This window comes from Jaculus jaculus, chromosome 1, assembly GCF_020740685.1.
Source record: "Jaculus jaculus isolate mJacJac1 chromosome 1, mJacJac1.mat.Y.cur, whole genome shotgun sequence".
NCBI lineage: Eukaryota > Metazoa > Chordata > Mammalia > Rodentia > Dipodidae > Jaculus > Jaculus jaculus.
In genome coordinates, this window is record NC_059102.1 from 131,701,342 (window position 1) to 131,729,123 (window position 27,782).

At 39.2% G+C, this 27,782-nt stretch overlaps 1 protein-coding gene across 1 annotated transcript in view; it reads left to right on the forward strand.

Annotated features, from left to right (window-relative positions):
• Rbm18 (RNA binding motif protein 18) overlaps window positions 1–27,151 on the forward strand; it is a 34,227-nt gene extending 7,076 nt beyond the window's left edge. Inside the window, exons 3-6 of the mRNA XM_045142009.1 lie at window positions 13,562–13,688; window positions 18,910–18,996; window positions 20,911–20,996; window positions 25,053–27,151. Of these exons, the coding sequence (XP_044997944.1) occupies window positions 13,562–13,688; window positions 18,910–18,996; window positions 20,911–20,996; window positions 25,053–25,212 (460 nt within the window). The 3' untranslated portion in view covers window positions 25,213–27,151. The remainder of the gene's footprint in view (window positions 1–13,561; window positions 13,689–18,909; window positions 18,997–20,910; window positions 20,997–25,052) is intronic.
• Window positions 27,152–27,782: the final 631 nt, after the last annotated feature.

Sequence of the window (27,782 nt, forward strand, 5' to 3'; positions counted from 1 at the left end):
AACTTCCCCATGGATGTTTCTGTTCTTTTCATACTAGCCAAAGGTCAATATAAAATGCCAAACTATAGATCAAGGCCTTGCTTTTTTAAAAACAACGATCAATTATAGCTTATAGCTAAGATGGTAGGTTTAGTGTTCATTAAATTTAATTATAGCATAAAGACATAATAGTTAAGGTAAGTCTTATGAAAATATATGACTTTCTTTCAAGTTTTCATTCAAACATACAGACTTTTGGATCCTGCTTCTCTCTTGGGGTAGATGTTGGTGAGCCTAGATAAATAATTAAAATACTGCTATATGTGCACACATGGTCTTAGACAGTTTAGTTACAGGTTAGAGAGATGGCTCAGTGGGTAAAGTACTTGCTATGAAAGCATGAGTTCTGTTCCTCAGAACCCACCTAAATGCCAGGCATGAATAATGCATGCCTGTAATCCCAGCACTGAGGAGAAATGTAAACAGTCAGTACCTGGGGCTCACTGGCTAATTTTAATCAAGCTAGTGAGCTCTAGTTTCAGTAAGAAATCCTGTCTCACTGGGCGTGGTGGTGCACGCCTTTAATCCCAGCACTAGGGAGGCAGAGGTAGGAGGATCACCATGAGTTTGAGGCCACCCTGAGACTACATAGTTAATTCCAGGTCAGCCTGGACCAGAGTGAGACCGTAACTCGAAAAACCAAAAAAAAAAAAAAAAAAAGAAAATTCGGTCTCAAAGACTTAAGGTGGAAATTACCGAAGATAGATTGTCAAAGTCAACCTCTGACTCCACACAAGTGCACACATACATACATATCCACCTCTTCCACACAAACACATGTCAAAAAAAATTTTGTTGAGGCTAGGCATGGTAGTGCACGCCTGTAATCCCAGCTCTTGGGAGGCAGAGGTAGGAGGCTCTCTGTGAGTTTGAGGCCCCCCTGAGACTACATAGTGAATTCCAGGTCAGCCTGGGCTAGAATGAGACCCTGCCGTGGAAAACCGGAAAGAAAAACAAAAGTTGGTTGAATCCAAATCTCTAATGACTAGAGCACCCTGTAGGTTTCCTAATTGAGTCTATCCAACCATAGATTGCTGCCACTTCCTGTTATTTCCTCTTCAGCAGACCCTTTACTTCACTTTCCTATGTCTCTGTCCCATTCTTAACACGTCTCTTTCTATCTGACTCATAAGGTGATTTTAATGCCTCTCTTACAGAAATGCTCTCTTAGCTCTTATTGTAAAAAAAAAAAAACTGTAGTATGTAGTCACTGGCATGAATAGTTAACAGGGGTGTATAAAACAGTGGCTTTTTAAAAAAAAAGTTAGAACATCTTTCCCATTCAATTTTTCTAGGTTTATTTTGTGATTAAGACTACACTGCATGCCAGAAATATTCATATGACTGAGTAGACCTTGGAAACTTAGATTTGAGGGAGAAATGGTGCAGTTGGGTTTATGGAGATAGCCAAATCCAAACCCACATTCTTTCCACTGTGTTCTGATTCTTCAGTTTCATTGTACCTATATTTCTTACCTATGAAAAGAGACTGATGGACTAAGTGATTTGAGCATTTTGTATAATTTAGTATTTTCTGAAGTCTTGTTTAACCTCATAACAATTTGGGGAGGTAAATGGAACAGGACTTACCCTGGTTTATAGAAAAAGACTTAATGGAGTTGACTTAATTTAAACGTAGTTAATGAAAGTACTAATTTTCTCCTGCTTAATTAGTGCAAGTCATGTAAAGTTCTAATAGTTTAATTGAATGCTCATGACCTTAAGTATCCTGTTTTAAATTTATTTTTTATTTTTTTAAATCATTTTTATTCATTTATTTGAGAGTGATAGAGAAAGAGGGAGGGAAGGGGGGGGGGAGAGAATGGGCACGCCAGGACCTCCAGCCACTGCAAACAAACTCCAGACGCGTGTGCCCCTTGTGCATCTGTCTAACGTGGGTCCTGGGGAATCAAGCCTCGAACGGGGATCCTTAGGCTTCACAGGCAAGTGCTTCACCACTAAGGTATCTCTCCAGCCCCTGTTTTAAATTTGAACATATAGCAACCTCCTTTAAATTGTTGTGGGACCCAAACTATAAGATTAAATACTACTTCCAAATCTTATTAGTAACTTTAACAGAGAAGCCAAAATAGATAGTATCCTTAAAAATACACTGATTAACACTGGCTTTAGTTTCCAGATATTAAATGTGCTATCTTAGAAAAAGATAGTCTTTGCATTATACATAAGTATAACAGAGAATAAAGCCCATAGAAATGCTAATAGAGCATTCTAAGTGGAGGGGAAATCGTAAACAAAATTATATAAGTTGAAGTTAAGAAAAATTGTTGGGCATGAGAGAATATTCAGAAGGCATTTTTGGCTTAAGGACAGGTTGACTACTAAATGGTAATGAAGAGAGTACTTAGATAGATAAAATATTGTCAAGTATACGCAGGGTTTTAAATTGTATTTAGACAAGTTGAATTTCATGTAGAAGAAACATACTGTGGATGTTAACAGGAGCCTAGCTTCATGAAAGTGACATTTTATAGAGAAAACAGGCTTCAAATAAGATATATTGAAAAGGCCGAAACTGAGGATGTAGATAAGTTATGAAAAATTGCTGTAAACCACATGTCCACATGTCACATAGTGATAATGAACTTGGAGACTGCTGAGTAAGTCTGAAGTATGAAAAACGTGAATTGAAATAGGGAGTTGGTGATTCTGAGAGGTGTTACTGTTTTTGTGTGCCAGGAATCAAAATCCAGGCCCTCCAGTATCTGAACATCGTTACCTGAGGAATGTAGACAACTCATATCTCCACTGACCATGGGATAGCTGAAAAGAGACATTAGTTTGTGAGGAAGTCAGCTTGGGGCAAATTAAATAAATTTTAAAAGCAGTAGCCAGCCAGCCAGGTGGATGTATCTTTGTGATACAGACTCTGGGGGATTAACTAGATAAATTAGAATGCAAGGGAAATGTGTGCATAAGCCCTTGAGAGCAGTAAGCTGACCCTGGAGGAAACCTATTCTCAGCCAAACTTTTCCTTAATTGTCCATGCTTTTTTTTTTTTCTCATATCATGGTTCACATGAAATAGCCTTTACTGTGTGCTCACTTAAATCTACAACATTAAGATAGTTTAAGGAGGTATATGAGATAGGACAAAAAGATAATCATTTCTGTATATTTATTTAAAATTTTTCTCAAAAACAAATTATGTACTAAAATAATCTTTAAAAAATTTAATTGGCAACTTTAATATGTCAGTATACTGCAAATTGGTCAAATTGCTGTCAGGTTATACTCTATAAGTCCCTTTTCCCCTGCTTTCATTCCATTGAGGGCTTTCCTCAGTGGTGTTATTTGTAATCTCTGTGGGGTTTTGAATGAATCAGTCCATTCCTGTGTGTGGTAGGGCAGTGCCTCAGACTATGCCTTGCCATCCTGTGGCTCCTACATTCTTTCCCCCTCCTCTTCTGCAGTGTTCCCTGAGCCTTGGAGGGCGTGTTGTAAGTCTTTAGTGTTCAGCTCTCAGCAGCTTCTAATTTTCTGGTTTGTTAAGTTTTGAGTCTCTTCAGTATCTACCGCCACCTCCCTAGAGGAGGTTCTCAGTAGCCAGGAGAGCAGCACTCATATTTAACCTACTATTTCCTCTCTAAGTTTTCCTGAGCCCTGGAAGGTCATGCCAGGTGCTTGCTACTCTGATGGGTCTCAGGTCTCCCCAGTATTCACTGCCATCTGTAAAAAGCAGATTCTCTAAACAATAATGAGAGCAGCCTGGATAAAAGGGGATAAACATAGGCATTTATAAGACTTTTGTTGGTTTTTGTTGTTTTTCTTTTTTTCAAGATAGGTTCTTGCTCGAGCCCATACTGACCTGGAATTCATCATATTGTCTTAGGCTGGCCTCAAACTTACAGTGAGGCTCCTACCTCAGCCTCCAGAGTGCTGGGATTAAAGGCGTGCACCACCATGCCCAACTGTAAGACTTTTTTTTTTTGAGAGCAACAGACAGGGAAAGAGGCAGAGAGAGAAAGAATAGGCGCATCAGGTTCTCCAGCCACTGCAAATGAACTCCAGGTGCATGTACCACCTTGTGCATGTGGCTTACTTGGGTACTGGGGAATCGCGCCTTTAACCGGGGTCCTTAGACTTCACTGGCAAACGCTTAACCTCTAAGCCATCTCTACAGCCCCTGTAATATTTTTTTGATGAGCATAACCTCTCCTTTTTCCAGAGAACAGTAGGAGCATCCCTCTAGGATCCATGACCTTCAAGCTACAGTCTTCTGGCTTGGTTCTTAGTACCAGGCATAAATTCCCTCTCACTGAGCAGGCATCTTATCCAATCAGAGAGCAGTTGATTACCCCCATAACTTATGTGCAGCTATTGCTCCCTGGGTACATATTGCCTGGCTAGTTAATTTTTGTAGCTTGCAGGACCCACTACTTGTTCACATTGTTGATGACTTTTATCCCCAGCAGAAAGCTGGCTTCAATCTCAGTTCCAACATGATCTCTCAATGCCCTGCAGCCATAGCCTGTGGTATCTTCAGCAATAAGATCTTACCATTTAGTTCTGATGAGAAACCAAGTGCTTTAGCCATGGCCTGCATTATTTTGGCGGCCACATGGGGCTCCCTGACCAACAACTCACTGTGGGGGATGACCCAGTCCTGGCACTGGGATTAATTAGCAACTGCCTATGGTTCTAGAGTAAAACTATCTCCACCTCTGCAGGGTATAAACAAAGAGTTAGGCTTGTATGGTATTGATTCATGCCATCTTTAGTTTTGAATATCTCCCTTCTCTCCTGCTCACTACTTAGTTCCTGTCTTCCCAAGAACCTTCTACCTACTGTGTTCTGTCTCTCCACGTGCCTGTCACTATCCTCTGATCTAATCCCTCACCACTTCCCCTATCTCCAAGCCTCATTCTAGCTTCCTTACCAGTTAGTTCTACTGATGCTTACAACAACTTATAAGAAAATCCATGTTAGCATCTGCTTTTAAGAGAGAATGTGTGGCATTTGTCTTTCTGAGCCTAAGTAATCTCATTTAGTATTTTTATCAGGTCTGTCCATTCTGCAAATTTCATAAATTTATTTTTCATTACCACTGAGTACCTCATCTTCATAATCCATTCATCAGTTAGTGGGCATCTGGGCTGATGCTGTTTCCTAGCTATTGCATATAGAGCAGCAACAAACATGGCTGAGAAAGTATCGCTATAGTAAAGAGTAGAGTCTTTTAGACAATTATTGGCTATTTATATATCTTGGAGAACTCTCTTTTGAATTCCCTGCCCATTTTATGACTGGGTTGGTTGATTTCTTTTTTGTTTTTTTGTTTGTTGTTTTTGTTTTTTGAGGTAGAATCTCACTCTAGCCCAGTCTGACCTAGAATTCCCTGTGGAGTCTCAGGCTGGCCTGGAACTCAGCAGTCCTCCTACCTCTGTATCCCAAGTGCTGGGACTAAAGCCATATGCCACCACACCTGGCTGATTCTTTTTTTTTTTTTTTTTTTTCCCTATTGCTTAGCTTTTTGGGTTCTTTGTATATTCTAAAAATTAAATCTGTCAGGTGGATAGCTGGCAAAGATTTTCTCCCATTCTGTAGGTTGTCTGTTGACTCTGTTGATGGTTTGCTTAGCTGTACAACAACAGCTTTTTAGTTTCATGAGATCCCAGCAGTTGAGTATTGGTCTAATTCCTTGGGCTACTGGAGTCTTATTTAGAAAATCTTCCTCTATGCCTATATCTTAAAGAGTGTTCTCCCTATATTTTCCTGTAGTTGTTTCACAGTTTCAGGTCTTATATTGATGCCTTTAATCCATTTGAAGTTGATTTTTGTACAGGATAATAGAAGACAGTCTGGATTCATTCTTCCACATGTGGTTTTCCAGTTTCTTCAGTACTGTCTTTTCTCCAATGTTCATTTTTGGCCTCTTAGTCAAAGGTCAGGTGACTATAGTTACTAAGCTTATACCTGAATCTTCTATTCTATTCCATTGATCTATGTGTCTGGTGTGTGTCAGTACCATGTTGTCTCTATTACTATGGCTTTGAGGTATATCTTGAAATCAGCTATGTTGATTCTACCAATAGTATTTCTTTTGCTAAGGACTTTTTGGCTATCTGAGGCCTTTTGTGCTTTCATATGTATTATGAAACTACTTTTCCTAGTTGTGTGAAGTGCATTGCCAGAATTTTGAATTTTGACTGGAATTGCATTGAATTGCTGTGGGTAGGGTGGCTGTTTGCTTGATATTAATTTGTCTACTCCTTCTTGTAGTCCTCAGTTTCTATCTTTGGTGTTTTTAATGTTTTCATTGAAGGGGTCTTTCACTTCATTGGCTAAGAATAGTCCAAGATACATATTTTTTTTGTCTACTACTTCTTGTAGTCCTCAATTTCTATCTTTGGTGTTTTTAATGTTTTCATTGAAGGGGTCTTTCACTTCGTTGGCTAAGAATAGTCCAAGATACATATTTTTTTGTGTGTATGTGGCTATTGTAAATGAGACTGTTTCCATGTTTTCTTTCTTAGTATAGTCATTAATATATGCAAACTACTGGTTTTTATATCCTGTCATTTTGCTGAAAGTAGTTTTTGGTGGAGTCTTTAGGAGTTCCCGAGTACAGAATCAAATCATTTTCAAATAAGACGAATTTGACTTCTTCCTTTCCAATTTGTATCCCTATTTCTTTTTCTTGTCTTACTACTTTATCACTAAAGCTATGACTTCAATACTATGTTAAATAGCAGTGGGAAGTATGCACACTTCTGTCTTGTTCCAGACATTTGTGGGAATGTTTCTAATTTTTTCTCCATTTAATATAATAATGGGCTTTGAGTTTGTTGTATATAGTCTTTATTTTGTTGAAATGTGGTCCCTCCATTCCTAGACTCTCCAATGCTTTAATCATGAAAAGATACTGTGTTTTGCTAAAATCCTTTTGTATATCTACTGAAATGACTATGTGATTTCTGCCAAGTCTATTGATAGGATATATTATGTTTATTGGCGTGCATATGTTAAACCATTTCTGTATCCCTGGGATGTAACCTACTTAATTGAGATAGATGATACTTTTGATGTGTGGAGATTTGCTTTGTTTTCTAATTAATGACTTTAGAGAAAGTTCTATGAGCTGTTGAGAAGAATGTATATTCTGTAGAGTTTGGATGGAACATTCTGTAGATGTCTGTTTAAGTCCATTTGATCTGTAGTATTTAACTTAAATGTTTCTCTACTTTTTTGTGTAGATGATCTCTATATCAGTGATAATGGGGTATTAAGGTCACCCACTATTACTGTGTTAGGATTTATTTCCAATTTAATATCTAGCAGATTTTGCTTTATATTGGAATACATATATTTATGGTTGTACTATTTATAATCCTCTTGCTGAGTTGTTCCTTTGATGAATATAAAGTGGTCGTCTTTATCTGTTTTGATTACATTTACTCTCATGTCCTATTTTGTCTGATATTAGTATAGCCAGACCTGCTTGTTTTCCTGTTTCCATTTGCTTGGAATATCTTTTTTCCATCTTTCACCGTAAGGTTGTATCTATATTTAATGTTAAGATGAGTTTCTTATAGACAGTAAATGGATAGATACAGTTTTCTTATCCTCCCTATTAACCTGTGTCTATTAAGTGCATTGACATTCAGAGTTATAATTGAGACATGTGAGCTAATCCCTGTCAACTTGAACATTTTGTGGAGTTTAATGTTTTCTTCATCTTTATTTGCTTTCACAACTGTTTTAGGGGTGTGTGTATGTGTGTGTGTGTGTGTGTGTTTTGAGGCCCAACAGACTGGCCTTTTTTTTCTTGTTTATTTTTATTTATTTGAGAGAGACAGACAGAGAAAAAGGCAGAGAGAGAGAATGGGCACATCAGGGCCTTCAGCTACTGCAAATAAACTCCAGGCATATGTGCCCCCTTGTGCATCTGGCTTATGTGGGTACTGGGGAATTGAGCCTCGAACTGGGGTCCTTAGGCTTCACAGGCAAGCACTTAACCACTAAGCCATCTCTCCAGCCCAGGCCTTACTTTTTTTTTCTTGAGAAAGAGAAAATGGACATGCCAGGGTTTTCAGCTGCTGCAGATGAACTACAGATACAAATGCCCCCTTGTGTGCATGTGCGACACTCATGATTGTATCACTGCTAAGCCATCTCTCCAGCCCTGGAACATACATATATATATATATATATATATATATGAGGGGGGGGAGAATTGGTATGCCAGGGCTTCCAGCCACTGTAATTGAATTCCAGACTCATGTACCACCTAGTGCACTTGGCTTATGTGAGACCTGGAGAGCTGAACATGGGTCCTTAGGCTTGCAGGCAAACACCTTAACCACTAAACCATCTCTCCAGCCCTGTTTTAGTTTTTTAATTTTTATTAACATTTTCCATGATTATAAAAAAAATCCCATGGATGTTTTAGTTTTGATTATTGGGGGGTTTTTTTGTTTTGTTTTGTTTTGTTTTGTTTTTCACTCTTGTAACTTCTTGAGTGTGTTTATTCTTCCCTTCACTGAAAACTGTTCCGTCCATTATTCTCTGTAGGGCTGACTTAGTTCTCCTATATTTCTATAGCCGGCTTTTATCGTGGAAAGGTTTTCTTTCACCGGTCTATTATGAGAGATAATTTTGCTTGGTATAGTAGTTAGTTTTGTTTGGCAGCCATGGTTTTTCAGAATTTGAAATACTTTATTCCAAGCTCTTCTGTTTTTTAGATTCCAGTGAAATATCACATACAATTCTGATAGGCTTACTACCTTTCTAAGTGGCAAGTTTTTGTTTATCTTGCAGCTTTTAGTTTTCTATCTTTTCTGTGTTTAATGCTTTTGTCTATTTATTTATTCATTTTAAAGAGAGAGAGAACAGGTGTACCAGGGCCTCTAGCCACTGCATACCAACTCCAGATATATAAGCCACCTTGTGCATCTGACTTAAGTGATTACTGGGGAATCAAACCTTGGTCCTTAAGCTTCACAAGCAAGTGCCATAACTGCTAAACCATCTCTCCAGCCCTATTGTTTTAATTATAATGTGACATGGGGAATTTCTTCTCTGGTCCTGTCTGTTTGGTGTCCTGTATGCCTTCTTTACCTTGGTGGGTCCTATCTCTCATAAGATTTAGAAAACCTTCTTCTATAATTATTCTCTTATGTTCTTGGTCTGTAGTTCTTCTTTGTGTATGCTCATGATTTGAATATTTGGTCTTTTTAAGGTGTCCCACATTTCCTCATGTCCTACTGGTATGATTTTTTTGAACTTCTTACTGATCCTGGCCTCTTGAGTCTATATTCTCTACTTTGTCCTCCATATGATCTATTCTGTCGATGGAGCTTCCTTAGGAAGCCTTTTGATTTGGTTGTTTTATCTTTTTAATTTCCATTTGTTTTTTTTTTTTCTTCAGTATTTCTTCTCTCTTTTTTAAAAGATTTACTTTTATTTATTTATTAGAGATAGAGGGAGAGAAAGAGAGAATGGGCATGCCAGGGCCTCTAGCCACTGTAAACGAACTCCAGACACATGTGCCACCACGTGCATCTGGCTTATGTGGGACCTGGAAAATTGAACCTGGGTCCTTAGGTTTCACAAGCAAGTGCCTTAGTCACTAAGCAATCTCTCAAGCCCATCTCTTATCTCTTTATTGCATACAGTTTTCATTTCTTGGTTAGACTTTCTCACTGCATTTGAGTTGATCATGCTTTCTTGGGATTCATTCAGACATTTGTTCTTGTCCTCTTTGAATTCATTCTGATTTCTGTTGAGTTCTTATTGATTCTCTTCCTTCATTCAGCTGTTTGTTCATGACTTCACTAAGTTTGTTGAATATGCTTATCATAATTGCATTTTGGAATTCTTTCTCTGGAGTTTCCTCTAAGTAGTTGTCATTGGCAGCTTCCATGATGGGACTGGGCATCTCTGGTGAGGATATCTTGCCTTGGTTTCTTGTGTTACTTATTTTGTGTTGGGGTTTGCCCATCTTTGATAACCTCTTTGTCTTGCTGAGACTGCAGCAACAGTGGCTTGGTGGGCATAGGCTGGCAGTGTATCAACAGGGCTGGGCTAGGCACGCTGGTAGCTGAATAGCCTACTCTTTGTGTGAGGGCAGTCTCCACCGGGAGTTTGGTCTTGGCTTGGCATGCTGGAAAGTCACCAGTGTAGGGAGATCCTAGTTGTCCCTTATCAGGGTGGGCACAGGTTGGTGTTCTAAAAATGATGTTAAGGACAGAAAATTTCCTAAGCACACACTTGGCAGCCTATCCCTTGCCCATTTAGCCTCATCGCTGTCTTCTGTACTCTCTTCCAATGGATCAGACCTTTTTTACTTCCCCATCTTTACATGTAGTTCTCACTCACACTGATATGCTACACTCAGATACTTTGCTGCAGCTTTCCTTAATTGTCACCTTCCTACACAGTTGAGCTTTCTTCATCTCTGTGTGCATGTACGTGCTTCTGTGTGCAAGTATTACACTGTTTTATAATTATTTGTGCATTGCTCTCTAAACAGAAGATGGAGGCCTTGAAGGCAGCTTTATTCGTTTGTACAATCCAACTGCCTTCTTGAAATATAGTAGGTATCTCTTGTAACATTTTGTAGAGATTAATTGTTTCTGTGCCATCAGGCAGGAAAGCTATTTTAATGACTCATTACAAAAAGAAAATACTGATTGCAGAAATATGTGTGGTACTGGTATACTAATTCTCTCACTCCTGAAGGTAGTAGACCCACATTTCATTAAGTGATGAGTGAGATCACGCATACTCCAGCAACATATAAAAGTGCTTACAGATGTGAAAGCAAGAGCCTTCAGGCTTTTCTCACTATCAGAGCTTGCAGTCCCCATCTCCAGGAAGCAAAATAGTAAACATTTCATTCCTTTTGTTTCAGTGTTCCGATAATTTCAAGAAATTCTCAAACAAGAAAAGAAATCCTAGAGAAGTTGAAAGACACAGACCTAAGCAGATGTTCCTGGAATCTTAGGGTCATACTTCTCAGGCAGAATGTGTTTGTTAGCTTTACAATGAATAATCTGTTGGCATTTTTTTCTGCCTAAATTAAAATTCATTTCCAAGGAAATGCCTATCATGTTACCTTCCTGCTATTAAGCAGAACAGAGCTAATGAAAAGATAGCCATCCCACAGTAGCCTCAAGTTGTTTTTTTTTTTTCAAAAATGGATTTAGGAGCTAGTGAGATGGCTCAGTGGTTAAAGGTACCTACTAACAAAGCCTGATGTCCTGGGTTCAATTCCCTAATACCCACATAAAGCCAGGTGCACAAAGTGATACATGTATCTAGAGTTTGTTACAGTGGTGGAAGGCCTTGGCACACATAACTCTGTCTGTTGGTCTGTATCTCAAATAAATAAAAATATTTGTAGCCAGCTGTGGTGGCACACACCTTTAATCCTTAGGAGGCAGAGGTTGGAGGATCACAATGAGTTTAAGGGTACCCTGAGACTACAGAGTGAATTCCAGGTCAGCCTGTGCTAGTGTGAGACCCTACCTGGGGGGGAGGGGATATGATACACACACACACACACACACATTTTTAAAATGGGTTTGACCCACTGTTCTGTATCAGTAGCGGGTTGAACTATGAATTAAAGCTTATTAGGAAAATGAATCGAACCAATCTGTCTGAGAGAATCACGTTTGCTATAAGCTTATTCAGATAGTTGATTAAAAACAGAAATTTGACAAGGAGGGATGGGCACGCCTTTAATCCCAGTACTCAGGAGGCAGAGAATCACCATGAGTTTGAGGCCACCCTGAGACTACATAGTGAATTCCAGGTCAGCCTGGACTACAGTGAGACCCTACCTTGAAAAACAAAATTAAATAAAAACAGAAATTTGTGTCTCCCTTTCCTCCAAAGAGTCACCTCCTGCATTCTCAGTAGGTAGTTGAGGATTTCTCACAAGAGATAGGAATTGAGTATGAACTCATTATCTTCTATTTCAAAACTAGTAGAAGACTAGGTTACTACCCAAAGTGGGCTTTGGGATCATCCTTTCCTCCTGTCAGTACAAGACCTGTATTAGTCGTCCTCACTTACGCTGTGTCAGACTCCTGATTCAGTGTAATAGGCTTGCTTATTTGGCATATATTAGTATCAGATTTATTATCACTTATGATGTATTTTATGTCTCTATGCTTCCCAAAGGAGATTCTTGCGTAAGAATACAGTTTTGAGTTTCTCCTAGAAAACAATGTGAATATAAATATGCCTATAAGGACAACTTTACTGACTCCCTGTGGGGTAGAATTCCAAGTAATAACAGATTTAGCATGTGGGCTGATACCTTTTTAGTATCCCAGGGATAGCATTGTTTAGAGAAAGCCTTGACTCCATTTGAATAGCTCTGAGGATGCCAGGAGGAAGGCCAAAGGAAAAGGAAGTGGGAGAGCTGTTGGTTTGTCTCACCCTTAAATCAGATGACAGGAAGTCAGAATTGAGATTGGCCACAGCAACCTGTTAAGGCTACATCTGTTTGAATAACTTAAAAGCCCTATAGAAACCAAATTAGCTTTAGAGTAAGGAATACAAGGAAAGATTAAGGGAGCAGAGTAGCAAGCAATAGCATGAGGTAAACATCTGCCAGGAATAAATTTCTTCTTTAACTTTGTTCATTACTTGACCATACCTCAGAGTATGAACAGTGTTAAGACAACCATAGGTGGGCTGGTTACTGGTGGCTGGATGATTCACAGAACTGGCCTCAGGCATGTGCTTCCACATTATCCTAATGTCCATTTACATTAGGGTTTGAAGCCTTTGTGGAAGCCACAAGCTATAGTTGTTTTTTGGCTGAGTTTCTGACAAGTATAATTTGTGTCTAATGATTAACTGTAAAATCTAATATAGGGAAGTCTTCTAGGACTACTTTTTGTCTGAATGTATGTGTGTTATTACTTTATTATTGATACAGGGTAGGATTTGTTTTTTGGATTTTGGGTGTGTATTTATGATGAAGTTACAGTTATTCATAAATACTATTTCACTGTCAAGAAATTAAAAATAACACATTTTTGAGCTTTTTTTTTTTTTTTTTTTTTTTTTTTGAGGTAGGGTCTCACTCTAGGTCAGGCTGACCTAAAAGTCACTATGGAGTCTCAGGGTGGCCTTGAACTCACGGCGATCCTCCTACCTCTGCCTCCCGAGTGCTGGGATTAAAGGCTTAAAGGCGTGCGCCACCACGCCCGGCTTGAGTTTTTTTTTAGAAGAAAAACAAATGGTGTTTTGGGGCCAGACAGCTGTTCATTAGGTGTGGGATTTCTTTTGTTTGATATTTTTCTGTTGGACAGACACATAGGCATGACAATTCTTGTTCCCATTCTAAATAGAGGCAAACAGCTCTGTTTGCCAAATAACCTAACACAGCATGTTGGAGTTGAAAGCAGAGGGCAAGGGTGAGTGACACTTTCTCACAGTGGTTAAATTGTCTCCTACTTTCAACTCACACTTAATGGCTGAGAGATCTGCAGGCTCCCACTCTGGACTCATTGGCTCTTTTTTTTTTTTTTTTTTCACAGATACCACCTCCTGAAACTCCTCCAAAAGTTTGGTAAGGTGAAGCAATTTGACTTCCTTTTTCACAAGTCAGGTGCTTTGGAGGGCCAACCTCGAGGGTACTGTTTCGTCAACTTTGAGACTAAGCAGGTAATGGAGCTTCCTTTCTCTTTTGTGGTACACAAACTATCATAATCTTTTGCTTGTCTCTTGAGTACTAGGTCACATGGGAAGGAACTATGTCTTGAATTTTCTTTATGTGCCTCACACTGAGTGTTGAAAGAGATGTTTCATAAAGAATTAGCTAACAGCTTGCACAGATATCCTCCCTCTAGGCTTAAGGTCTAAGGTGAGATCTCGACTGACCAAGGGTCTTGGGATACCCACATTGAGCATGTGGATACCCTCCTCTCTTCTTGTTTTGTTGACTACTCTAGTGGATGACCAACAAAGTCTCCTTTTCTTTTAGTCATTTTCTCTGTGATACAGAAACTCTACCTGTGACATACCACCTACAAACTAGAACTTATTTATTGAAAAAAGGTTTTGTTGTTTCCCAGGCTGCCTTCATACTCATTGTATAGTATTTTGATTTCTTAAACATACATGCTCCTCAGTGCCTCAACAAATATACATAAACTTTGTTTACAAACAATACATTCTTTTTTATTTAATTTTTATTAACATTTTCCATGATTATAAAAAATATCCCATGGTAATTCCCTCCCTACCCCCCACACACAACAATACATTCTTTTTTTAATTTTAATTTATTTATTTGAGAGCGACGGACACAGAGAGAAAGACAGATAGAGGGAGAGAGAGAGAATGGACGCGCCAGGGCTTCCAGCCTCTGCAAATGAACTCCAGACGCATGTGCCCCTTGTGTATCTGGCTAACGTGGGACCTGGGGAACCGAGCCTCGAACTGGGGTCCTTAGGCTTCACAGGCAAGTGCTTAACCGCTAAGCCTTCTCTCCAGCCCAACAATACATTCTTTATACATTCTAGCTAAGTACTTTACCACACTAAGCCACCTCTAGACTATCACATACAAATTTTCATATGTTTAGAGGAAGAGAACTTCACCTTCAACCATGATACATACATATTTTTTTTATTAAAATTTATTTGGGGGCTGGAGGGATGGCTTAGCGGTCAAAGCACTTGCTGGCAAAGCCACAGGACCAAGCTCTGATTCCCTAGGACCCACATAAGCCAGATGCACAAGGTGGTACATGCGTCTAGAGTTCATTTGCAGTGTCTAAAGGCCCTGGCATGCCCATGCATGCTCAGCGCTAGCTCTCGTGCGTGTGTGCTCTCTCTTTCTCAAAACAATAAATAAGGCAGAAGTAGGAGGATCACTGTGAGTTCAAGGCTACCCTGAGACTACATAGTGAATTCCAAGTCAGCCTGAGCTAGAGTGAGACCCTAGCTGGAAAAACAAAAAATAAATAAAATGTTTTTAAGTTTATTTGGATTAGAAATGCATTGACAAGGAAACTTGGAATGTGAAGTATAGAGATGCTTTTTAGTACTCAAGTGTTATATGTAGGGGCATTTCCTGGTCATTATTTTATTTATAATAACTTGTAGATGTTTCCTTTTTTTTAATAGTCTTTTTTTTAAATATTTTTTGTTCATTTTTTATTTATTTATTTGAGAGCGACAGACACAGAGAGAAAGACAGATAGAGGAAGAGAGAGAGAATGGGCGTGCCAGGGCTTCCAGCCACTGCAAACGAACTCCAGACGCGTGCGCCCCTTGTGTATCTGGCTAACGTGGGACCTGGAGAACCGAGTCTCAAACCGGGGTCCTTAGGCTTCACAGGCGAGCACTTAACCGCTAAGCCATCTCTCCAGCCCAGATGTTTCCTTTTGTAAATATTTTATTTATTTATTTATTTGATAGAGAAAGGCAGATAGAGAGAAAGAGAGAATGGGTACACTAGGGCCTCTAGTCACTGCAAATGAACTCCAGGTATGTACTCCCCTTTGTGCATCTGGCTTACGTGGTCCTGGGGAATCGAGCCATAGTCCGTAGAGCATCACAGGCAAACACCTTAACCTCTAAGCCATTTCCCAGCCCCCTAGATATTTCCTTTTTATAAAAGTAATTATATTCCTATTATGGATGAAAATATACATAGCCAAGAACTTTACATTTTTCCACAGAATTGGTCACTTGCTACTCGTTTTTCAAGTTTCTTCATAGCTTGTTCTGTCCTCCACTGTACATCACGATGACATTCTGTATTGTGATATTTGGTTTCACCAGTGTATATTATGTACGTACATACATGTGAGTATATGTATGTGGCTATAAAACAATGTACATATAACATGAGTAAATTTTATATTTGACTTAGAGCTCAGTTAAAAAATAACACCATTGCTGGGCATAATGGCACACGCCTCTAATCCCAGCACTTGGGAGGCAGAGGTAGGTGGATCTCCATGAGTTCAAGGCCACCCTGAAACTACATAGTGAATTTCAGGTCAACCTGGAGTAGAGCAGGACCCTACCTCGAAAAACCAATAATAATAATAGTAATAACATCATAGAAAAAAAAAAGGCTGGGGAAATGGCTTAGTGGTTCAGGCATTTGCCTGCAAAACCTAAGGACCCTGGTTCCATTCCCCAGGACTCACGTAAGCCAGATGCACAAGGGGCCACATGTGTCTGAAGTCCGTTTGCAGTGGCAGGAGGCCCTGGCACACCCATTCTTTTTCTCTCTGCCTCTTCCTCTCTCTCTGAAAAACAAAAAATAAAAAATAACATCAGTGCTAGAGGGATGGCTTAGGGTTAAAGCACTTGCCTGTAAAGCCAAAGGACCCAGGTTTGATTCCCCATGATCCACGTAAGCCAGTTGCACAAGGTGACACATGCATCTAGAGTTTGTTTCCAATAGCTAGAGGCCCTGGCATACCCATTCTCTCTCTCTTTTACTCTCTGTGCCTCCCTCTTTCTCTCTCAAATAAATAAAAAATACAAAGTTTAAAAAAAGATAACATCACAGACTTGGAGAGATGGCTTAGTAGTTAAGAGGTTTGCCTACAAAGCCTAAGGACCCAGGTTTGATTCCCCAGTACCCATGTAAGCCAGTTGCACAAGGTGGCTCATGTGTCTGGAGTTGTTTGCAGTGGCTAGAGGCCCTGGCATGCCCATTCTCTATCTTCCCCCACCTCTTTCTCAAATAAATTAAAACTATTTTTAAAATAATGACATAACTTCTGATGACTGCATATTTCATTATGTGGATATGCTGTTTATCCCCCCCAAAAAAAGCCAAAATTTCTTCAAAAAAATGGCATATCAGAATATTCAGACTACATGAGAGTGCCATTTATCCTTAGCAGTTCTAAGTATTTTTTATTTCCTCTAATTTTTACAATGATCATAAGTAATAAGTGACTTATTGTTACATTTATTTATTTATTTATTTATTTATTTATTTGGAGAAAGTTAGAAGAATGTCCATATGGTTAGCATTCTTATTTTATTTATTTATTTGGTTTTTCAAGGTAGGGTCTCACTTTAGCCCAGGCTGACTGGAATTCACTATGTAGTCCCAGGCTGGTCTCAAACTCATAGCGATCCTTCTACCTCTGCCTCCTGAATGCTGGAATTAAAGGTGTGTGCCATCATGCCCAGCTGGTTAGCATTTTTAAATTTTTCCCCTCGATGATAGAGTATGATGAGGATTTTTGCAGACAAGTAAATAAAGTTAAAGGCCATGTTAGGCACAGATGTTCATTTAAAACAGTGGCCTAGACGTCATAAAATATACCTTATATTTCTAATTGTTGATTAACTTTGAGAATGTCTGTGTACTTTTTTTGGCCTTTTTGTTTTGTTTTGTTTTGTTTTTTGTTTTTCAAGGTAGGGTTTCACTCTAGCCCAGGCTGACCTCGAACTCTCAGTGATCCTCCTACCTCTGCCTCCCGAGTGCTGGGATTAAAAGCATGCACCACCACGCCTGGCTTTGGCCTCATTTTTTATCTGTACATGGAGATAAAGGAGGAGGTTTTCTTAGAGAGTTAGGAAAATACATGAGGAAACATATGAAAACACAGTTGGCATTTAATATTGAATGTATGAGCTTTGAAGCTGTACATTGAGAGGTTGTTTTTCAAAGCACTTTTCACCTGTTAGCATCTTACTATAGCTGGTACTTCAGAACTAATAGAACACCACATGTGTTCTAAGCCACCAAAAGAAACTTAAAAGAATATAACACATGTCAGATTATCTAGCACTCTTAACTCTCTGTATGCTGTGGTGGAGCAGGGATAGCTACTGAACATCTAGTGCCTGACATGCCATGGGTAGTGAGTAAATAATTACTGAGTGTTAGGCTGGTGAGCTCTGGGGGAATGAGAGTCACTGGAATAACCAGACTGGAATGTTTATGTGTACTACATCTTAGTCTCAGATACTCTCCCTGCCCTTTAGGACTTCCTGTTCCTTAAGGATTTCTTCATTCCTACTAAATGTGGGTTCCCCTTGGCTGAATGCCTCATGGATACAAATGGGGCAAAGAAGGTTGTCAGGATGGGAAAGTACAGCCAGATTTCCTGGGAGTGACCTGCAATGACTTTTATCCAGCTTCAGGAATTCCTTTTAACCTTGTTGCTTCTATATCTGATGGGGAAAGGGTCAGGGAACTTTGACTCTGAAAACCAGGTGCATAGATTGACTCACACAAATACCTTGCTCACAGTCTGAGTTGCTCCTGCTTTTTCCGGCCTGGTTTCCTTCACTCCCATGTCCTTTGAAGCCATTACTGTTTTTTTGGATACAAGCAATAAACTGTAGTCTAGGATATCACCCTAAGGTCCCTGGAAGTGGTATAGTTTCTTAACATAGTAGGTGCTACCCCTGCTAATGGAGGTATGTGCAAAGACACCATCTGATAAAAACTATTCTGTTAGCTAACATTTGTGAAGTGCTTACTATGTGGTCCATGCTTTATGTGTATAAGCTCTTCTTTTAAAAAAAAAAAAGATACTTATTTATTTGCAAGCAGAAAGAATGAGAATGGGCACACCAGGGCCTCTTGCCACTATAAACGAACTCCAGACACATACACCATTTTATGTATCTGGCCTCACATGGGTACTAGGAAATCAAGCCCAAGCTGTAAGGCTTTGCAAGCAAGCACCTTTAATCACTGAGCCATCTTTCCAGTCCTTGTCTGGCATTCAAAAACTCATCCCTTTTTGTTCTTCCTTTTAAAATTATAAACCATTGCCAAGTATTTACCAAATGCCATTTAGTTAGAAACTCAGACAAACACAGTGAGACCCTGTGAGAATACAAATAGCTATTTCAGCATTTGAATTTTTGATTGTTGTCCCTCTCTTGGACAGGAAGCAGAGCAAGCCATCCAGTGTCTCAATGGCAAGCTGGCACTGTCTAAGAAGCTGGTGGTGCGATGGGCACATGCTCAAGTAAAGGTATGTCTAAGAGGCTAGAGAGATGACATCAAGCCTCATCCTAGGAGTCTAAAGAATAGTTCCATGTCTTCTTCATTCATCCTAGCCTCCTCCCATCTGGGACAGACATACTTTGTTTGGTCTCCTATTTGTACTTACCATGTGTGTTACCAGATTTTCCTTTTGAGAAGCATCTCAGGAGGGATTATGTTCCTTCATTGTTTCTCCACATACCCACAGGTCCTATTTTTGATTTATTTTTCCACATAGCTGATGTGTATACTCAAACTTCTATCTTTGTTTTTTTTCATGAGAGTTGTTCTTTGGAGGAAAAAAAAAAGTATTATTTTCAAAATTAGTTGCTTTAGACATTAGACTCTTTCTAGCCTCATATCTCTATGGAGAGTTTGAATTTGTTTATTCTGAGTGCTTGAGAAATAGGTAGTTTCTATTAGTGCTTTTAAAGCACTGGCATCTTGTTCCAGAGATTTTGAGTTTTTAGGGTGTGGGACTTTGTAGTGCCTGTATTGTCTTCAAACCCTGAGAAGTGGCAAACTGCCCTCTTCATCTTGTAGTTGGTCTCTTAGGAAAATGCACTTAAAAAGCTGTGGCGAAAAGAAAGAGAGAGAAGGGAGAAAGGGAGGGAAAGGGAAGAAAGGAATAAAGGAGAGGAAAGAAGGAGGGAGAAGGGATGAATTCATTCTGTTCCAACTGGCACAAAAATGTATAGTGTGCAGTCCCAAAAGTCAACTCTTGTTGCAGTGGATCTGGACAAACCTGCGTGCAAAAAGCTTTGCTAAAGCCGGGCATGGTGGCCCATGTCTTTAATCCCAGCACTTGAGAGGCAGAGGTAGGAGGATCGCCGTGAGTTCAAGGCCACCCTGAGACTACATAGTGAATTCCAGGTCAGCCTGGACTAGAGTGTGACCCTACCTCAAAAAACCAAAAAAAAAAAAAAAAAAACTTTGCAACTGTCAGAGCTGGAGCTTCAGTTGTTACCCATGTGAGCATGGTTTTTGGTCAGAGGCACTCTTCTCTCTGCCCAACACGCTTCCTACAGACACTAAACAGGCATTTGAATAGGGCCTCCCAGCTGAAAAACTCAGAAACTTTGGATCCTTTTGAGCATTTCAGGTAATCACAGAGCCTTCTCGGTTTCTAAAACATGTTGCCTTAAAAGTAGAAGCAACAAAGAGAACTACCAAATGCTCCTTTACTTGAGATCAAGTCTCATTTGTCAAACTTGCTGTCGTTTTCTCATTCTTTTCTCATTGCGAAGGCATGCAGGAGAAATCATCCTTCATTCCTGTCTTTCATTTGAAAATCTCTACCTCATGGTTCTCTTTGCCTATAAATCTTTGTTGACCAGAGGCTCCTGATTACTCCTTATATTTTCCTTTTTTTTTTTTCAAGAAGCATATAATTATCTGACATCGAATTAAACTCCTGTACCATGTGATGTTTTCTGTATCAGCAGCTGAAAGCTACTTTTCTTCTCCAGGCAGGGCTATTAAGAGTTGAATATTATGCTTGGTACGTTGCAAAATCTATCAAAATTTTAAAGTGTTTTGAATAAAACAAATGTTGTAAGAGGCATTATATGACAGTTTAAGAATGTAAGAGGGCAACCCTGCTGTGTATTTGTACCATCTGTGAATTTGAACATTGAAGTTCCTAGCCAGGAAATTCTTTCTTCACCAAATAAAGAGGACTGATGGCTAGATAGAAGCTTCTTCTCAGCACCTTTCTCTGAATTGACAGTATTTAGACCAGAATCCCATGGATGATTTTTGCATCAATTCTAAGTTTAAAACAATCCAAAACTGTCTAGGACTACTCTGATGATAAACTGGGTGACGCTGCATTTTTAAACCAATATACTACAGTAAGGGCTAGTTTCTGCCAAGATAACCTAGTTTCCCATTTTTCTTTCAGAGATATGATCATAACAAGAATGATAAGATCCTTCCAATCAGTCTCGAGCCATCCTCAAGCACTGAACCTACTCAGTCTAACCTAAGGTAAGACAGCATACTATAGCGCAGTCATTCAACAGTTTAAACCAGTTATTCCACACCATCAATGACACCACAGTGAATCTTAAGGCTCTTAACTTAGAATAGAATCTACTAACCTGATGTGTTAATATGTTCAGTTAACCTCCAAAATCTGCGCATTTCTTCTCCTTCCTTCCCCCATGATCTTGTATACCCCCATTTATAGAATTCATTCACTCAAAAAGAACAAGTTTAATTACCACACAGCATGCCTGTGCTTGGCACTGAGCATACAACATAAATCAGACACAGCCTTACCCTAAACACAGGCATTATAGTAAAGCCTTGAGTCCCCTTGGCATTTTTCATTATATACTAATTCCTCCCCAGCTTTGTGTTCCCTTATATAAAATTTTAGTTTGCAGACGTATAATTCTATGTACCATTGCAGTAACTATAATAGTTTTAGCTTGTATGAATTGTCAGTTGCTTCTTTGGAGTTAATTCAAAACAGGGGGACTAAGAGTGGGTAGAGAAAGGGGAAGTTAAGTGGGTGGTTGAGCATAAAGTAGTTTGTGTATGTGTGTGGTGGCAGTAGGGGGAGGGGAAGCAATGTTCATTGTAGCTTAGGGAGAAATTTTAACAATAACAGTAACAATAGCCGGGATTTCTTGAGCTTACTATAAGTAAGCACTGTGCTAAATAACTATACGCTATATGTTATTTAATATCATAAAAATCATTGCACACATGAGACAACTGAAGCTTTACAAGGTGAATATCATGGCTGAGACCATACAGGTAGCCAAAGTCAGAATTCAAAAGCAGAAATAACCAAAGTCAGAAATCAAAAGCAGGTCTAATGCTCTTCAAATTTCAGTCTTTTATTACTTCAGAATTGCATCAGGCCCTAAATTTAAGCTCTAAAGCCTGTTCCAGGGGCAAGGAAGAAGAAATACAGAAAAAGTACCAGTAGACCAGAATTCAGTAGTTATAGTCTGTTTAATGTAAAATTATAAAATCAGTGATACTTGTTTGGACTGTGCACCCAACAGGTAGGAAAAATGCCTTTCTTACCTATTATGTACACCAAAAAACACAGAAATTGAAATTAATTATATAGTTCCTGGAATTGAAATTAATTATATTGTTACTCATTTAAGTTTAGTGTCACCAGTATTTCTTAATATCGTGTTGACTTTATTTGGTGCTCTTGGAAATTAAAGACTTAAAAGTTATAATTTCTCTAGATTGGCTGGGAGCTCATATCCACATATCATTTCCCCATAAAATTGAAACCTCCTTGATTACAGATTAATCTCCATGAAGGTTATCATAACTCTACCTGTGTGTATACTAATTTATGCTTGATGCTATCTGTGTTACAGTGAACATATTTTTGATGTCTTAGGGTCAATATTTGCAGCTTGTTTATCAAATGGCTTAGTGTTTTCCATCTACTTTGTTGTTGTTTGAGGTAGGGTCTTGCTCTAGCCCACACTGACCTGGAATTCATTTACTGTATAGTCTCAGATTGGCCTCAAAGTTACCGTGATCCTCCTACCTTGGCCTCCTGAGTGCTGGGATTAAAGGTGTGCGCCACAAAGTCAAATTTTTTTTTGCGGGGGGGGGGGGGGCCTTTTTTTTTTGATTTTTCAAGGTGGGGAGGGAATCTTTTTTTTTTTCCCCAAGGTAAGATCTTGCTCTAACCCAAGCTTTCCTGGAAGTCATTATGTAGTCTCAGGTTGACCTCGAACTCACAGCAGTGCTGGGGTTAAAGGTGTGTGCCACCACGCCTGGCCTATCTACTTTAAAATATAAATATGTACACACACACACACATATATATATATATATATATATATATATTTATTTATTTATTTATTTATTTATTTGCAAGCAGAAAGAAATAGAAGAGAGACAGAGAATGAGCATACCAGGGCCTCCAGCCACTACATTCAGACTCCAGATGCATGCACCACTTTGTGCTTCTGCCGTTATGTGTGTACTGGGGAATTGAACTTGGGTCCTTAGGCTCAGTGCAAACACCTTAACCAGTGAGCCATTTCTTCAGCCCCTTAATCTACTTGTTAATACAGAGAATCTCAGCTTTCAGCTTCTGTTTACACCCATGCATAACTAGAGGAGGTTGTTTTCCCTGTGACTTAATACAGAATGAAGGACTATCTTGTTAATAAAAGAAATGTCAAAATACATTTTGGTAATACATGAGTATTCCTTTTATTATGACTTAGAGCTGTTTTAATTGACATATAAAAATTGTGCATATTAGCCAGGCATGATGGCACACGTCTTTAATCCCAGCACTTGGGAGGCAGAGGTAAGAAGATAGCCGTAAATTCAAGGCCAGCCTGAGACTACACAATGAATTCCAGGTCGGCCTGGGGTAGAATGAGACCCTACCTCAAAAAAAAAAAAAAGCAAATTTATGGGATGCTGTGTGGCATTTCAGTGCATATATACATTGTCTAACCAGGGATGTTTCTGTCTTCAAATTGTTTCTTTTGGAGGATTTTCTTGCTGTTGTTGCTTTTTGCTTTTCAAGTAGGGTCTTACTCTAATCCAGGCTGACCTATAATTCACTATGTCTCAGTGTGGCCTCAAACTCACAAGGATCCCAGTGCTAGGATTAAAGGTGTTTACCACCATGCCCAGCTCTAATCATTTCTTTTTAGTGACTTGTTTTTTTTTTCCCATTAAAATGATTTGGTATATACTATAGATGTGTACCTTTTGAGGATCTATAGAGCACTATATATGCATTTCTTACAAATTTATCTCGCTCACTGTAGACCATTGACAACATCAGAAATGGAAAAGAAAAGAATCTGAAAGCCAGAAAATTCTCACAGCCTGGGGGCTTTAGCATTCTGGCCCAGCAGCCTCAGTTAGAAGCAAGCTCCTTACAACTTCCCCAGCTTCTCCTCACCTCAGCCTTTTTATGTATACAGAGCTGTTTAGCTCCCTGTCTAATGAAGTAAAAAGCAAAGACTTTGGTGACAAACTAAGGTTCAGTCTTGCTCTTTAGTTTAGGTTTGTGAACCTTGGGCACAGTTCTGCCCTTCTGTATTTGTTTCTTTACCTATGAAATATGTGTGGTAGCTCTCATGAACTTACTACAGGAATTAGAAGCAATTTCAGTAAAATGCTGAGTGCTGTCTTGGCTCACTGTGACACATTTGTCAATTTAAAGCAACTCTAGCCAGGCGTGGTGGCGCATGATTTAATCCCAGCACTTGGGAAGTAGTGGTAAGAACAGTATCATGAGTTCAAAGCCACCCTGAGACTACATAGTGAAGTCCAGGTTGGCCTAGGCTAGAGTAAAACCGTGCCTCAAAAAATAATAATAAATAGAGCTGGAGAGATGGCTTAGCAGTTAAAGCACATGCTTGAGAAGCCTAAGGACCCAGGTTGGATTCTCCAAGTGCCATGTAAGCCAGATGCCCAAGGTGGCACTTGTCTGGAGTTCGTTTGCAGGGGCTGGAGACCCTGGCATGCCCATTCTCTCTCTCTATGTGTCTCAAATAAATAAAAATAAAATAAAAACTATACAACAGTATGTGAAATGCACCTAACAGTGCCTACCTAGGCTTATATCATAAACATAAAAGGTGGATCAGACTTTAATTTTTTAAAAAAAAAAAAGATTTTTAATTTTTATTTATTTATTTATTTATTTGAGAACGACAGACACAGAGAGAAAGACAGATAGAGGGAGAGAGAGAGAATGGGCACACCAGGGCTTCCAGCCTCTGCAAACGAACTCCAGACACGTGCGCCCCCTTGTGCATCTGGCTAACGTGGGACCTGGGGACCCGAGCCTCGAACCGGGGTCCTTAGGCTTCACAGGCAGGCGCTTAACCGCTAAGCCATCTCTCCAGCCCCAGACTTTAATTTTCTTCACATTGGTTACATTTGTCTCCTATGAAATGACTAAATATTTATAATTTAATATCTTGGTAAGCTTTCCTAATACACAGAAGCATAAGAAGATGAAATAAACAAGTGTTTTCCAAATGTACCTAGACTCACTCTGATCCTCTACTTTCCTTTTTCCAGTGTCACTGCAAAAATAAAAGCCATTGAAGCAAAGCTGAAAATGATGGCAGAAAATCCTGATGCAGAATATCCAGCAGCACCTGTTTATTCCTACTTTAAACCACCAGATAAAAAGAGGACTACTCCTTATTCTAGAACAGCGTGGAAGTCTCGAAGATGATGGTTGTGAATTACTGGAGCAGTAAAAGTGTATTGGTCTCCACACCTGAACTCCTTTGCCTTTGTACTTTGTAGATGTGAATGGTATTATCCAACAGAGCACAATCACATGTAGAGAGTTTGCTAACAACATTTTTGGATGTTCTAATGGATGTGTCTTCCCTGAACTATGTGTGGAATTGAGCATCATCCAGAATAAATAGGATTGTGTCCAAAATTGTGACTTGAACACTGAAATGCTCTAGTTGGCTGGTTTGTTTGGGTTTGAAACTCCAAGAACATCATATGCTGTGCCAGAGAAAAAGGCAAACACACAAAATGTTATTTAAATCAGGAAAACAAAAATTTATTAATATCCATCTAAAAATAGAGCATTTTTCTATGTATACATCTTTTCAACATAAAGAAATAAAAGAGGGTAGGAAGTGAGAGACAGATCTTAACCATTATTAGAACTTCTGTTTGAGAATTTACAGTGGAAATCCTTCCAGTTGGACTAAAAAAGAAAATTCTTGGCAAAAAGAAACTGGTCCTTTGAGCAAATGTAGTAAAAGAATTATACTTATTGTTTCAAAATCCCAATTAGGAAAATATATGGTATAGATCTTAAAATTGTTTACATCAACAGACAGAAATTCTGTTTAGAAATCAGCTTTCTTTCTATAGTGATCATTCTTTTTAAATCTAATTCTGCCTTCTATATACCAAATATTACTAATGTGGAACTTTGAAAATGCACTTATTGCATGAGATTGTTTTCATAGCATGAGATTGTTCCAACTAGAAGTGTATTATGGTTAGTCTAAATAGAAAAGGTAAATTTCTTTGAAAACCTAAATACTATATTGGTCCCTATCAAACATTATTTTCTAACATCAGTGTAAGGTCTAAGTAGAAGCAGCTGATGCTCTTGTGCAGGATGAGAAGCAAAGTAAAATGCACACAGGAAGTCCAGTAGAGCAGCCACTACTCTGGCACCAAGATCCCAATCACTTTGTGTTGTGTGTAGTTTCAGAAAGACTGCATGACTTAAATGCTCCTTCATTCATAGAACATAAAACAGACATCTCCCTAGATATTTTTGCCTCTTTGGACATCCTGCATAGAAACATGCATAAACTGATAGACTTGGGGATGTATTTATTCAGCACATTTTGGTGTCAGGCTTGACGAACTGTTTGATCAGGCAGCACTGCTTCTTTTCTAGGTAGATCACTTTGTTACTGTAGGTACCATTCACGGTGATTAAAGACTGTTTACCATCATGGTTCCTCACAGGGAGAGACTTTCATTATAGAAATTTAAGTCTTCCTTGGTGTACATGAGCTTAAGACACTGACTCAAACTTCAGTGTAGTGCCAGGCGTGGTGGCACACCCCTTTAATCCCAGCACTTGGGCGACAGAGGTAGGAGAATCACCATGAGTTCAAGGCCACCCTGAGACTACATAGTGAATTCCAGGTCAGCCCGGGCTAGAGTGAGACCCTACCTCGAAAAACAAACAAAAAACCTCAGTGTAATGAGGTTTTAGAGTCTGTAGAACTGGTTTAGAGAAATCCTTGTCCCTTTTCCCAAGGTCAGGCTTTTAGCTGTCTTTAGATATCAAATACTTTGAGAATATATTAGCTACATGTATCTATGATACTAGTAACTCTCCTTTCACTTTGGGGATAGTTCAGGGAGGTAGAGGCACTGTCTCCCGTTTTCTCTGGTGACTTGGAATGTGGAATTTACCATTTTATCTTTAATTCCTCAGAGTGATATGGTGGAGTAGAACTTGATGCAATAGCCTTCTATTTTTAGTAGGAAATTAGAGAATGCTTGGGATTATATAGAATTGTTTCCTGTAGAAACTAGAACTATTTATTTGTATTTAAAGCAATGTCTGTTATTTGTACCAACTCTTTCTTCCTCCATGTGAATAAACACAAGACAGTGTCTGTGTGATTGTATCATCTTTCATGCATGTACTAGAATAAAGACTGCAGCTATCTGATAGACTTGCTTCCACTCAGGACTTGGCCAGCTGGTACAGGCGAGGTGCTGCTCTCCAGAACCTTCTCTGCTAAGAGCTCCAGCTAGAGTTGACCCTCTGCCCTTTTGACTGCCCACTCTGCAGTTAGAGATGAGCAAAAAGGCTAGACGATCTCATCGCAAATCTGTTTGAAATTAACAGAAGGCTACAGTCCCTGCCTGTATCATACAATGTTAATTCTCTCAGAAAGTCCTAAAGAATAAATATACATTTTTTTAAATTATTTATTTATTTATTTGAGAGCGACAGACACAGAGAGAAAGACAGATAGAGGGAGAGAGAGAGAATGGGTGCGCCAGGGCTTCCAGCCTCTGCAAACGAACTCCAGACGCGTGCACCCCCTTGTGCATCTGGCTAACGTGGGACCTGGGGAACCAAGCCTCGAACCGTGGTCCTTAGGCTTCACAGGCAAGCACTTAACCGCTGAGCCATCTCTCCAGCCCTAAATATACATTTTAAATATGCTAAAGGCAGTCAGATAGGCATATAAAATACAAGTGTTAACCTGATCTTTCTTTTTGGTTTTTCAAGGTAGG